At 35.7% G+C, this 14708-nt stretch overlaps 1 protein-coding gene and 1 pseudogene across 2 annotated transcripts in view; both read left to right on the top strand.

Moving 5' to 3' along the window:
- Nucleotides 1-436, top strand: part of LOC116632034 — a 29558-nt pseudogene extending 29122 nt beyond the window's left edge.
- A 2833-nt stretch (nucleotides 437-3269) lies between these two features.
- The window catches only part of SPINK5 (serine peptidase inhibitor Kazal type 5), a 74490-nt gene continuing 63051 nt past the window's right edge, over nucleotides 3270-14708 (top strand). The window contains exons 1-4 of one of the 2 annotated variants that reach the window (XM_032403517.1): nucleotides 3270-3326; nucleotides 4648-4673; nucleotides 8536-8663; nucleotides 10333-10405. In XM_032403517.1, coding sequence (XP_032259408.1) covers nucleotides 3272-3326; nucleotides 4648-4673; nucleotides 8536-8663; nucleotides 10333-10405 — 282 coding nt within the window. In that variant the 5' untranslated portion in view covers nucleotides 3270-3271. The remainder of the gene's footprint in view (nucleotides 3327-4647; nucleotides 4674-8535; nucleotides 8664-10332; nucleotides 10406-14708) is intronic. The other variant, XM_032403516.1, reaches the window with a different exon arrangement.

Genomic DNA, 14708 nt, shown 5'->3' with positions numbered 1-14708 from the left:
AAATCATAAGAGACTCTTGACTATAGAGAACAAACTGAGGGTTACTAGAGGGGAGGTGGGCAGGGGATGGGCTAAATGGGTGATGGGTATTAAGGAGGGCACCTGTTGGGATGAGCACTGGGTGTTGTATGTAAGTGATGAATCACTAAATCTTACTCCTGACACCGATATTACACTATATGTTGTTAACTAACTAGAACTCAAATAAAAACTTCAAACAAAAGAAAAAAAGGAAAGGCACTTGGGCAGTGAGGAGATGATGAGAGAATATGGAGATATGTCAAGGAAGAGCTAAAGAAAAAACAGAAAATGGGTAGTTTACATTGGATACAATAAGATGTACAAGATCCATTCTCCTCAAGGGGCAACAGGAGTCAGGGAAGTCAGGAGTGCAGGTAGGGGCCAAAGGGGCTTACATGATATTCCATATCTTTAATGCCTTTGTCATTCAACTCTGATTTCTCTGATGAGAATATTGCTGACCCTGCTTTCCCTGACAGGCATTTGCCAGGCTATGTGCTTTAACCTTAAGTTGAAACTTTGCTTTAGGTGTCACTCTTGTTACCAGCAGCCTTTTGACCCAACCACAGTGTTCTCTGTCAGTAGGACATTTTCACTCATGTGCATGGAAGAGACAGTGATGCAACATTGCAAAATAACAATAAAGAAGAAACGGTTTTCAGAACCACACACAAAAAGCACCCTGATAACCCAAACCCCAATTTTCTAAAATCTCCCACCCATTCATCTGAATTTAAATTTTGTGGTTTTCAGAAACATGGAGTGATTAACAGAGTATGCAGTGAATCACCTCTGGATTTAAAACATTCTTGAAATGAAATGGAGAAAGAGTCCTGATGCCAATTTTTTAAATTAACCATGCTGTCAGGGGAAGCCAAGATGGAATGCAGATTAAGACAAATAAACCTAACTATATTATAAAAAAAAAAAAAAATAGGTGCTAAACTTTCTTACCACCAGTGACAGAGTGTATTGTTGGGACTCATTTCATATGATCTGACAGAACAGATAAAAAATAAAGAGTTAGTACTGGTATGTCAATATTTAGAAGACACTTTCACAGAGAAAGCTAAGAAATCAATGCTGATTGAAATCTTGCAATGACTTTGACAGGTTTGAAACAGCAAATGCTTTGATTTGTTTTAGGTATTGTGGTTTAGAACATAATAACAAAATGAAAAAGAAGACATGTCTTGACTTTTTAATTTCACTTCAGAATGTGTTGGGGGTGTCATTACATGCTGAGTAAGCTTAAAATCTGTTGATGAGGTCAATGTGCAAGAGATGTTGACTTTTCTTGTACCTTTGAAATTACCTAATAATACAACTACATCATTGTAATGACATAAAAATGCAAGACCAGCTATCATTAACTATAAAACTTATCACTATACTCAAAGTTGTTCTAAACCTTACACACACACACACACACACACACACACACACACACACGAATTACCTCTAACTCTTACAACAATTGTACAGTGTAATTTTATGACCCCTGTTTTGCATATTGGGAAGCCAAGACAGAGAGAAAATAAATGACTTGCCCAAGGCAACATAGCTAGTAACCGGTGAGTCAAGATTTGTACCCACGTCTACCATACGTCAAAGCCAGGCTCCTTTCCTTACGTTGTGTAGTTGCAAAGACAGGAATAGAAACAAATTTCCTGACTCCCTGTTCCATTCTCTTTCTATTAAGCTATGATGGATTAAATTTTCTAATCTGTAACAATAATGTAGTTTGAGCTTGCTTTCCATAGGCACTCATTTTACTAAACCATTGGAAAGAAACAAAGCACAGACCTTGAAAACAACGATTACACTTTTAGAGGAAATAAGTTATTTCACACGCACAAAAAAGGAAATACTCTGGCTTTAATGGCATTCAGAATATTGACATCGTCATCAAATTGGCTAGCCTTAGATCAGTTTTCTGGAAGAATCTTTAAAAGGGCTTTGATCCCATAAAGTCCCAAACTTTCCCTCTGTGGATATGGAGACCCTTTGGAGTACTGGAATCAAACCGTTTGGCTGTGGCTTCAATCATTTTTGCATAATTTTTCAGGTATTAGAGTAGAATAAGCTGGTAGACAAAAGGCATTACTTGTAAAATGGAAGAAGGAACTAAGGAGAAGATAACTAAGGAGAAGATACTTTCTCTGGAAAAATCTTACACTGATTATTTATATTTATATTTTTAAGTATTTAATTCTTTCTTTTCTTCCTGAGAGAGTAAATAATGAGTCACTATTGGAGTAAACTTAATTTAGGGGGAAATTGATTGAGCCACGTTTTTCAAACAGTAATTTGGGGAGTGATGGGCTGTAGAAAGTTAAAGTTTGAGCCTCTAATGTTTATGATTACAATGTTTGGTTAGACTAAAAGATAAGGCTTTAGAATAGAAAATGTCCTTCAGATTGAGAATTTTTGAAAGCAGTTATGTGCAAGCTTTGATTTCACATAGTTTCTGCCTTTATCAATGTGTGATGGAAGCAGTGTATGGAGTTAAATAAAAAGTGATCTTCCTCAAGTACCACCTCTGCCTCTTCCATCTAAACTATGTGCTCTTGGGAAAGTCATTGTCCTTTTTCTGGATTTTGGCTTCACCATGTACTCAGTGTTAAAATCTTGCTGGGTTATGTCTTTGAGTTGTTCACTCTAACTTGTACATGAGTCTGTGGCACTGAATTGAGACCCTTCAAAACACCTGCAGATGGAAGCAACAAGAATTCTAGCTTCTCTTACTCTCAGCAACTTTCTCCAGATGTGGGAATCTGTAAGTCTCTACCTGACTAGTAGGATAACTCATCTGTCTTCTTTCCTCCCCTCCCACTTATGAAGGGAGCCCAGTTAGAAACATGTTTGTCTGCAAAGTTATATGTCTGGTCTTGGTGAAGAATTCAGTTCTTACATAGGAGTATGGAGTGTTAAACTTTATAATAGAGTTCTTGGACTCAATCTATTGCCTTTTGGGGGAGGTATCATGAAAACATATCAGAACTGTGGAAATAGACATTATCTGTTCAGATCTGCCACCTTGACAGGATGCTAAAGGATGGAAACTAAATTGATGTGGTATATTAAGTCTAGCATGACCTAGAACAACTGGTTTTGTAATGTTGGTTGTTATTGTGGGTGTCACCAAGTATATAAAAAGTGAGCTGCATCTCCATGGGTTCAGTCTTAGAGCACCAGCTGGTGAGCAATGCCCAGAGCCGTCTTGTAATCGACTTACATCATCTTCAACATGAAGATAGCCAAAGTGCCAATGCTTCTGACCCTGGCCCTTTGCCTCATACAAGGTGAGCAATTTGCATGTAATCTAAGCCTCTTCCACACATGGCAAAGCCCTGGGCAGGGACTTGTCTCCCTCCCCCTACTCCTACACATATAAATATGTGTATATATGTAAGTGTGTTTGTGTGATTGTATGTATGTGTGTATGTATAGTCTTGAAATATCTTACCAGACACAGAGTTTTGAAGAATTATATATGTGGCTTAATAACTATGTTGTTAACTTTAGAAATGGCAAATAGTTTGACATAATCTGAATTTTTATCCATGAGAAATCCTTCTATTAATTCTATATTGGTTCTGAAAGCTAATGGATTCTTCTTCATCTTCCTCTCACCAAGCATATTAATTCATACTGTTGGAAATTATATATACCGTACATATAGATGATACTAAGCTTATCAATTCATACTGATAGGAATTATGTATATAATAGATATTTAAAACTTAGATGTATATTTTATAAATAATAATACTATATTTATAAACTATTAAAAATCAAATTTAATCATCTATTCTTATTTTAAAGTAGTAGTGCCTTCTAGCATATTTTATTTTTGTGTTACCAAATCCTAAATGGATTGAAAGCATATCTCCTAAAAGGTAAGAGACTTTTGTGGGAAGTAGAAGGCAGTTTTTTGTATTTGTTATTTGAATTTGAAGGGAACATGAATTTCCTAGGCTCAATCTTGTTCTGAAGCATTTGTACTTTTTAAAAGAAAATCTCAGAGATGGAGAGTCAGGAGATCATTATACATAAATGATGCCCACTTTCCTAAAATAAGTGCATAAGTACAAAAGGGAGTCTGTTAATGAGAGAGTATAATAGCCTATGATTTTAATTAATCTTGATTTTTGTCAGATCTTTGAGTTTTGTAGCTCTAGTAAGGAGACAAGTTTGCCAGAATTCAGAAACTTTCATTTTATGTGCACATATGATATAAACTTTATGCTACATTATACTTTTAAATTATAATTGACATGATATATTTGTTATATTATAATTTTAAAAGAGGTCTGCCATACTTTGCTGTGAAAGGATCTCTTTGAAATTAGATATTTTGAAGGGGGTAAGAAAGTACATGAGTATTGTTTTCCAAAGTAATTAGACTTTTATGAGTGACTAGACCTCTGTGAGTACATGTACTGATTTCCTGGTGCAGTGCCCCCATTTTATTTGCCATGGTAAATTTTAATGTGTTCAAAAGCAATTTGTGGTTTTATAACATGCAGTCATTAAAATAAGCAAGGCACTACACTGAGTGAATTGTTTATTTGTTGAATATTTTGCATTCCCTTAACTTAAGTTTCTGTATTTTTGTCCCAGATGCTGCCAGTGAGGATGAAAATCAGGTTAGTCCTGCTTTTTCTGTTCATTGAATCCATTCCAAAATCTGTAAGGAAAAATGGCCTGTGACCAACACCTTCACATTAATAATACAGACATATTATACTGATAGGTACTAATAGCTTTTGTTAAAAACACAGAAACAGGTCTTTATGAGGGAAGACATGAATCACACACAGACACACAAACACACACACATACACATCAATGTATTAATGATGATGGATGCCTGCAAGAGGCAATCTACCATGCTAAAGGAGTGCTTTCAAATTCCATAAACAAAGCAGTGAATTAGTATTGTCAGATTTAATAGCCGAAAAAGCCATAACAAACATAGAAAGCAGAAATATGTGTAAACGGGTTGTCTGTACCTTGAATATGGTCATTGTCTATATTTCATTCAGTAAATATTTACTGAGTATCTATCATTTGTCAGACCCTGTTTGAGTTCTTGGGGATATTGGAAAATAAAGAAAATAGACAAGAACCCTCCCCTTGTGGAGCTTACGTATTAGTGGAGGAAAACAGATAAGTTAATAAGTAAATTAGTAAAATATATAGCACATTAAATGATGACTAATGCTAGGAGGAAAATGAAGCAGAATGGAAGATAGGAATTTCTGGGGATGAGGTGGTATCAGTTCTTCTTAGGATACTCAAGTAAGTATTCTCTGAAAAGATAGTATTAGACCAAGGATCTGAAGGTAGTAAGTCCTGAAGATTTTTGCAGGTGACAGCAGATCAGGAGAAAAATCTGGGATGATAGAGGCCTTGACTCAGGAGGGTGCTTAGCCAATTCTTAGAGATCTTTTGTTTGAACAATAAAAGAATCATTTTCTCTAGAAGTTAATTTTTTTATCTATTTGGAAAAAAAAAGTCCAGAGCCAAATACACACACACACACACACACACACACACACACACACCTATGCCATTAATTCAGCACTTAAAATAGTGCTAGGTATATAGGAAATATGTGCTATGTCTCTTAAAACCCATGAACATTAAAATAATAAACCAGTAAAACAACGCTTTTCTATAATGAAACTCTTAGAACTATTGTTAAAATGCTCTCTTGTTATATTTTAGTGTAACATTTTTTTAAAGAAACATTTCAGGAATGTTCTAGAAAATTTCATTGTAGTTTATATAATTTCATCTAAATTTGCTGTGTAAGGAGAGGTTCAAAAACCTTTATGAAATAAGTAGGGTAGTAGAGTAGAAAAAATGTTGGATTGGGGGAATCAAAGATCATGCTTACTTGCATGTTTTATACTGGCAAAAAAGAAGAGTATTGTGTAAATCTCACTGTGCATGAAGCCATAATTTTCTTTTTCAGAGTCTTTGATAATGGGTGGTGATTCTGGTGGATATTTTTAATTTTGCAACTGTGACTTTTTATACCATTAAACTCGATTTCACTGGAAAATAGTTTAAAAATAAATTTAGCCACCCTTTATGTTGGCATAAGCAAGAACACAAAGAAATAAATATGTCTCTGGAAATATTTCTTACAACAGTCTTTGTATATTTCATCAGAAGGAAAACTATTGATTTAGTCTTTCTTATGGTGCTGGAATTTTTGTTTTCCAAATTCAGTAGCTTGAGTTCTTACTAGTGCCACAAAAGCCTGTTAAATATTATAAACGTGAGCCAGCACAGCACAGAAAAGCACTGTAGTGCCCTGCAAGGATCTTTACCATATACCTAAATTTGTCATCACAGAAGAGTTATTATAAAGCCAAAAGGAGCTTGTTGGTCCCCTAACACAGAGTGGGGGTGATGCCAGCTCCTGGGGGATTTTACTATGCTGCTGAAGGAGGGTTGGTAGAAGACAATGGGCCAGTAAAGGAAGGAGTTTGGCCCTGGAGGGCCTTAGTTTTTCTGGGACATGTGGAGAAAACACAAACAACAGCAACAATAACAAAACAAAACAAAATGGAAACAAGCCAAAAGACTGCAAGTAAACACTTGCTAAAAAGTGATCTCCCCACCTCAGGATCCCTTTTTGGTGTAGATCTGCTCTTCTTTTAACCCTCTCTCATGGTTGGGTAATGGAGAGGACATTCCTTCTTTCCCAGGGAAAACCCACCTCCTGCTTTCAATTTGTATGGCCTTTTCCTGTTTGCCAAGAGAATACGTTGGATTATTTCATCACTCAGAAAAGCAGCATTGAGTTCTACCTTAACTAATTATAATTAATCTTAACCTCTCTGGGTCTTGGTTGTCCATCTGTAAAAAAAAAAAAAGGCGGGTCTTTCTAGAAATTAGGCATTCATGTCGTGACACTGGAGAAGTCCAGTTCAGGAATTATCCTCATTGGTAATGTTCTTTTTCAACTGACCACTGAAAACTATAAAAAGCTTCATTCTAGTGTTTCATGAATCTTTGTTTTCAATACTTTCTTAAGACCTGCCTCACAAGGGATATGTTTCTATCATAAAAAACACCAGGCTCCTCTCTGATTCTATGACAAAGTTTTATCTAGACTATGTAGAATCAGTTATATCCGGCAAGCTAAGCAGTAACTTGCAATGTTGGCATAAGATACTGTAAAGTCAGACACTAGACAGATCTCAAGAGGCCCAGTCGTCAGACTGTTGCCAGAAATTATTGCTGGGCTACTCAGATAAGATCACTGGCTGGTGATAATAATTTTAGCGATATTTTAGTAGGTCACCCCACTGGCAGAATTTCCCAGGACTGGTCTCTGATATTATTTATTTATTCTCCTTCACCATTAATCATTCTGCAAGGGCTACCAACTGCCTCCCATGTTTAAGAGGCTAGGTGAAGTACATCATTATCCATTCGATGGTAAGCACAGTTTAGGCAAGGATGCTTCCGCTTTATTGCTATATCCATGCACCGAGCTATATCCGTGTCACCTAACAAAGTAAATTAATACCATAATGAAGTTTTGTAGACTGATTTAATGATTATTATAAAGATATAAGAGGCTGGACAGAATTCTTTTTTTTTTATTTCAATTATTTAACATATACTGTATTATTAGTTTCAGAGGTAGAGTTCAGCGATTCATCAGTTGTGTAAAACACCCAGGGCTCATTACATCACATGCCCTCCTTAATGCCCATCACCCTGTTACCCCATTTTTTTTTCTTGGCAAAATCAAAATAAAACCAAAAAACCACGTAACTTAGATTCCAAAGGCTTGTTCTAAAGGCCCACTGGATTTTCTAAACTAATAGGGAGTATAACATATTAAATCAGTACTTTGCGAGATAGTGCAAATGCACCATTGATTTTAAGAGTGACATATAGCAAGCCTTCCATAAAATATATTGACTTAACCTTTTCAGCAATCTTTTTGTGTTCCTTTTGGCAGCAATTATTGACCTACTGTGTACTAGGTATTTTATATGTGTCATATTCCAATAATAGTAATCACAACAATAATAAAAAAGGAGAAAGAAGAGGGGGGGAGGATAATGTAATTATTGATTATCTACTATGTGTCAGGCACTTTGAAAGTTATACATACTTATAATATTTAATCCTCACAATACGTATGGAACATAGGAAATTATATCCTCTATTTTTACAGATAAGATAAGTTAGCCATCGAGAAGTTAATTTGCTATGGCTATTGGGCTTGTAAACTACAACCCTGGAATATAAGGTCAAGTCTTTCCATTTCACTAATTGTTTTTGGAAGAAAGCTTATTCAGTAGATGGACAATCCAGTCATTGTTTTTGTTTATGTTATTTGTGTAGACTGAGTGAATGGCTTCTATACAAAGCAGGTATTGGTCTTTAAATAGTATTGCTCAAGGAAGTTCTTAGAAGGTAAAGTCTTGCTTTGATGAGATCTCAGTAAACACGCTTTTTTCATCTTTTCCTTAGGAAACGTGCGATGAGTATCGGGCATTAATGAAAAATGGAAAATTATTTTGTTCCCAAGATAAAAAACTTTTTCAGAGCGCTGATGGAATAGCCTTCATCAACAGATGTGCCACGTGCAAAATGATATTGTGAGTAAAAGTCCTCTTGAAGTGTTTGAGTTCCCAGCTATTCTCTGGACCAGTAAATGTATTCTTTTTATATTCTGTCAAATGTATTTTTCTAACTCTAAAAGATTAAATAAAAATGCTTAGCAGATCAGTCTGATACCTCTTATCAGGTGAAGTTGGATAAGTGCCACCTACCAGAAAAGATTTTAACAATCACTCAAATGGTATTCCAAAGCATTCCAGAGGGTCCAGGGTTAATACCTTATGTAGCACTTAATAGTCTTTTGAGGAAGTAGCTCCAATTTGAGTTTCCTGACTCTGAGAAAAAAAGAATTCTTGGGTCTGTTAAGCCCTGACTCTGTTGTGTCCTCGGGACTGAGAAAAGCCCCCCCGGGAAAAATGCCAAACTCTCCTTATGGCAGCCAACCAGTAGAAAGACTTAAGCAGGACACACCCTGATCCTGTGAGTTGCCAGCGTCTTTAGACATTTCGGATTATGCTAGGATGACATAGTCTAAAGAACTGATTTTAGCTTGCACCTCCCTCAGCTCAGGAAGGGTGAGTGTCCTGGAGGTTTACTGACATCTATGCAATGCTTCTTAGCTTCTTTCCTTCTCTTCAGTGACACTCAAAGGTGAAAAAAGGCTTGTTATCCATTGAAAATCCTCAAATCAGAGTGTTCTAATCTGTTTTTAAACAAGGAGGTCATCTTTAATTTGTGACCACCATCAAAACTTCAACACTGATACCAAGCCAATACTAAGCTTATCCATTCAAGATAATTATGTTGTTCTAATTAGCTTTTTAAATGCCAGGGAGTATGTTTCAGGGGATTTAATTTGACCTAGTCAATAACATTGGGATAATGAAGCTGTGATCACACATGCTGCGCCTAGTGAAGAAATTGTGGAAGATGGAGGAAGAAGGGCAAGATTTAGGGGGTGGGGATGAGGGAGACCCAGGGCAAGCTGAGCAATTTTTTCTTATTCTCTTGAAAGCTGAATGTAAACCAGCAGATATATTATTTACTATAAAGCTTCCTTCTTGTTATATAGGGTGTCTTGAAAGGGGACTGAAACTATGAATATAGTACATTTACTGAAAAAGAATTTAAAACAAAAATAAACTGCCTTGAGACATACAAGATAGGTTATCTATTTGAAGTCACTAACTCAATTATTGTTTTTATTACCTATTTAAATTATGTTGGAATAATCTTGGTTTCTTAAACTGGAAAGGACATGTACAAGGCATAAAAGCTCTCCTTAAATTTCTGAATTTGCTCTGTGGGACCTTACAGTTTAGAACCAGAACCAAAACAGGCAGATAGATTTTGGTTCAGTGTGAATATGGTATTTCAAAGAGACTATTCCAACGATGGCAGAGATGGCTTTTAGAGTTGGTTACCACCTGGATGTTGGAAGCTTTTAAAGGGGTCGGGGAGTAGTCTGTTGGTTGTGCAGTTAAAGGTAGAGATTCTTGCCTCCTGTAGAGCCATGTCTGAGACATTTTTCAGCGCTGAGGAGAGACTTATGGTACCTGAGCTAATTTCTGCATGTACCACCTCCACATCTGATACGCTAGATTGAGCTGAGGAAAAGAGTCAAAATTAAGGTTGACATGTATGCTAAATCTTTCCCCCAAATTGGGAAAGCATGTCTAAGCTATGCTACTTCCTGCTGTCTTCCAGGGAAAAAGACGCAAAATCCCAGAAAAGGGCCAGCTATTTAACAAGAGCCTCCCCGGCCACTGCCCCAGAAGAGGTGAGATTATTTGAAGTCAACTTCTTGTAATTGCTTTCAAGATTATGTTTGACTCTATTTAGAGCTACCTGTTTATTTCCGAATTACTAGGTCATACCTGTTGTGAAGCTAACTCCTTAGAAGGGAGGGAACATGGCTTAGTCCAGGGGTAGGCTAAATCTCTGGTACATCTTGTCCATATGCCCAACCCATGACCCAACTCTCAGAAAACACTCTGGGCACTGACAGACACTAAGAGGTGGAGTAAGTCAGTGTGATGTCTGCCTTCCATGGTCATTTCTCATTCTTCCTGTCCTGTCTCAGCTTCAACAAGAACCTTCATGGAACTATCAGAACTAATTTCAAATGTCAGAATTCTTACTTACTGTCTGTATCACTTGGACAATTTATGTATCTCTGGGGTCTCATTTTTTTCATCCGTGAAAAGGAATGTGGATCAAATGAGAAACTAACTTTAAAAAGCCAAATACAGTGTTTAACATATGTTAGCAAGCATCTGATTCATTTTATTTCTTTTTTCTTTTACTTCCTACTGCATGTCCTTTCTGATACCTAGAGAGTTTCCCTAACTCAACTAGAGTTGCTTATTTATATCTATTTTGCACTTTGGAAAACAGGCTAATATTTGTTTGAGAAAACTATTCTGTGGTTAAAAAAATGGTTTTTAATAAAAAATGGAATAAAATGAAAGAAACCATACAGATGCAAGCCCCCACACAATGATTTCACTTTGTAATTTTTTTAATTTCTACAAAAAAATAAAAATACTAGACCCGGATTGAGGGAAGTTTCTGGCCTACACTGTGTCACAGTAAGCTGTTGACGAAGCTGGGGGTTATCACTAGGAATCCTGACAACTATTCATATCACCCCAGGTCTCCAGGGTAGTTTCTTCTTTCTGTTCCTCCTCTCCTGTCCCTGACACATAATTAAAACAATCAGTCAGGGGAGACACACCCAAATTACTGTAACATCCCTGGACTTACCAAGCTAAAATTTTCCCCGTCAGTGTTACTTAGGAATGTCTGAGAATCTTAGCCTCCACAGTAAATCTACTCAACCACATTCTTTGCTTGAACTCAACTGGTTTCACTTTTAAAACAATAACACAGTCACCACTCAATTAGTCAGTCACTGCAAATCCTTTATCTGAGCAACAGCGAGCAGCTTCTGTGCTCTACAAAATCTCTGAAGATCAGAAAATTTCCTGGTAAGTTCCAATTCTGCCTTTAGCTGTCACATTTAGAGAGAGGCTCATTCACTAAGGTCTATTCTCCTTCTCCACCCTCTCCTCCCCATCTTTTTCCTTCATGAGAAACTGATCAATGATGTTTTAAGATATAAAACACAAGCCAATGACAAATGAAAAAATGAAATACACATACATACCAATTCTAACAAAACTATTTCTAAATATTGCTAGTCGGATGTAAATGTTGAATTTTAATCAAATAAGATTTTTAAGAAATAAAATTTTGGAATTCTAAGACATTATACCTTTCTGTTATCATGTTATGCCTGAGTTATAATTTTTACCTCTTAAGTCATGATTACTTGTTTTGCTACCTAGGAATGTACTTACTTACAAATTAAGGTAGTCCATTTGGCTGCAGGCCCTTCGGGTAATTTCTGTTTAGACTTTTACTTGTTTGTGTTTGAATGAGTTCATGTTATTACACTGTTTTTGCTGTTACTTTCCCCCATAAGAGAGAAAAATCTACTACTTTCTCTGCTTAGATTCCTCCCATCAAAAATCAACCCTGATGCTCACTTTCAGAATAAGGTGCTCTTCCTGTTCAAGAATTTTCCTCCTACAGACAGCCTTTCTCACTTGCATCGTCAATTTCTTCTTCACTAGTATGTCATTTTTTCACTTTCCAACTCTAATATCCAATCCATTTACAACTCTCATTGGTATTGTCTCCAAAGTCTATCTCAAATATGACTTTTTTTCACCATTTTCATTTCTATCACCCATAGTCCAATTCCTCATAATCTTTAATGTATTTGGTCCATGTAGAGAATTTTATTTTTTAAATTGATTGATTCATTTATTCAATGTTCCTCGTTGATGTAGGTTGCCAACTATGTAGGATATTAAGTTCATACGTGTGTTTATGTGTGCTTCTGAGTTCCCTATTCTGTTCAGATGAGCTCATTGCTTTAATAACTAATAAGGCAGGTCCTCTTTCTTAATTCATCTTTTTCCAAGTTCACTTACCTATACATAGACATATATTTTCCCATATACTAGAAATAAAAAGTTTATTGAGTTTATGTAAAATCCAACTTGAGTTTGGGAACCCAAAGTGATTAGGGATACAAAGAATTTATCAATTAATTTGAGTAAAATTGACCTTTTTATAATATTAGCTTGCCCAACTCAAGAACACAGAATACCTTATCATTAATTCATAATAATTTCTGTCTACTTTATGAAATCTATTATTCTCCACAGATTTTTATAATTTTTGCTAATACCTAGAAAATTTGTCATTTTATTGATATTTTGTTTGGTATTTTGTTGTTTATGGTATTTCTATCTGGTTATTGTTGGTATAGACAAATTCTATTGATTTCTACAGGTTGATCTTACATTGAACAGCTTTATGATATCTTATGTTGATTCTGATAGTTTATTAATTCTATCATTTTTTTTCTTGGTAGGTGATCACATTATCTGCATAAAAGGAGATAATAGGTGTTTTATAACTTCCTTTTCCATTTTCTCACTCCTTTATTTCTTTTTCTTTTCTTATATCATTGGCCAGGATCTAGAATTCCATAGTTAAACAGTAGTGATGATAATGAATATCAGCTTGCCCTCTCTTCATATATTAAAAGGAATATATCTAGAGTTTTTCCATTAACTATGCTTACTGTAGGTGTTTTATAAATAAACTTTAGCAAGTTTAGAAAATTCCTTTCTGTTCTTAATCTCCTGAATCTCTTTTGATCATTACCAAATGTCTTTTCTACAACTGTTAAAATAATTTTCTGATTTTTCTTTTTCAGTCTATTAATGTAATAAATTTCTTGATAAATTTGCTTATGTTAAACTATTAATGTTTTCTTAGGGTAAATCATACTTAACCATAATACATTTTTAATACACTGTTGAATTTGGATAGTTAGTATTTCATTTAGAAAATTTGAAACTATTTTCATAAGTAAATCGAGTGTATACTTTTCTCTTTTTAATTATTCTTGTCTGGTTTTGAAATCAATATAAAATTACCCTGAGAGGTAGCACCTAAGGTTATGGCTGAATAAGGAGGTCAGCAAATCCTTTATCCAAAAAACAACTATAAATTGAGACAAAATTGACCAAAACAACCGTTATAGCACTCTGGAAATTGAGTCACTCTGACTAGCCTATGTCACTCTGACAAGCATTTATGCTTGAAAAACTGCTAAATTTTTAACTGGAGCAATGGGGGGTCTGTGATGTTCTTGTTTAGGGATACTCCCATCTCATTCCTGTTGCTTGGTTGGTATGGAGGGTCTACCTTCCTAAGGCAGGCTTTGAGGGTCAGGAACTGCACTGTCTTTATTAAAGTAATTTAGAGTAGTGGGCAACAATCATTTCCAGAGATGTTTTCAGTGGCTGTCATGATCTTCAATAAGAGTAAGGATAGTGGCCTGAAGTTGTAGCATGGTTGAGGCAAACCTATTTCTGGCTGAGTTTTCACACATGGGCAGCAGAGAGCAAAGAGGGACCAAGCAATTCACAAAGTTTTAGCTGCATAAGACCGTGCACAGGCACTTAGAAAATACACATGAAGCAGCTCTTTCTGCCCACAGGTCCTGTCCTTGTACTTTAATAAAACCACCTTTTTTGCACCAGGAAAAAAAAAAAAAAAAAAGAAAACACACGTGAAAAAATCCCAGTGGAAAGCAAATGCTGGGGTAGATGTAACTATATCCTGAATTTTGAATGCCCTCCCCCATGCAATGGAAGCCTTATTAGCCTGAGGTGTTTGAGCCCAAACTGTGTCTAATCATTGGCCAATCACTAAGTTATAGAGATAGAGAAAGAAAAACCTAGAGAGCCAGTCTTAAAAAAATAAAAGCTATAAACATTTTCATAGCAGACACATCAACAGCTATACACTATGGGACAGCAAGAAATCAGAGAGCCCAGCCAAAGATGCAAATAAACAATAAAACAACAAAAATAATCTTTATAGTGAAATCATTATCCAAAATTTCCGATCTTCAACAAAAATTATGAAATACGCAAAGTAACTGGAATGTATGACCCATACTCAGGGAAAGAAAAGCCAATAGAAACTATCTGAGT

This window comes from Phoca vitulina, unplaced genomic scaffold (genome assembly GCF_004348235.1).
Source record: "Phoca vitulina isolate PV1807 unplaced genomic scaffold, GSC_HSeal_1.0 scaffold6, whole genome shotgun sequence".
In the NCBI taxonomy this organism is placed as follows: Eukaryota; Metazoa; Chordata; class Mammalia; order Carnivora; family Phocidae; genus Phoca; species Phoca vitulina.
The sequence above is the reverse complement of the archived record's forward strand: the minus strand, read 5'-3'. Positions and strand labels throughout refer to the sequence as shown.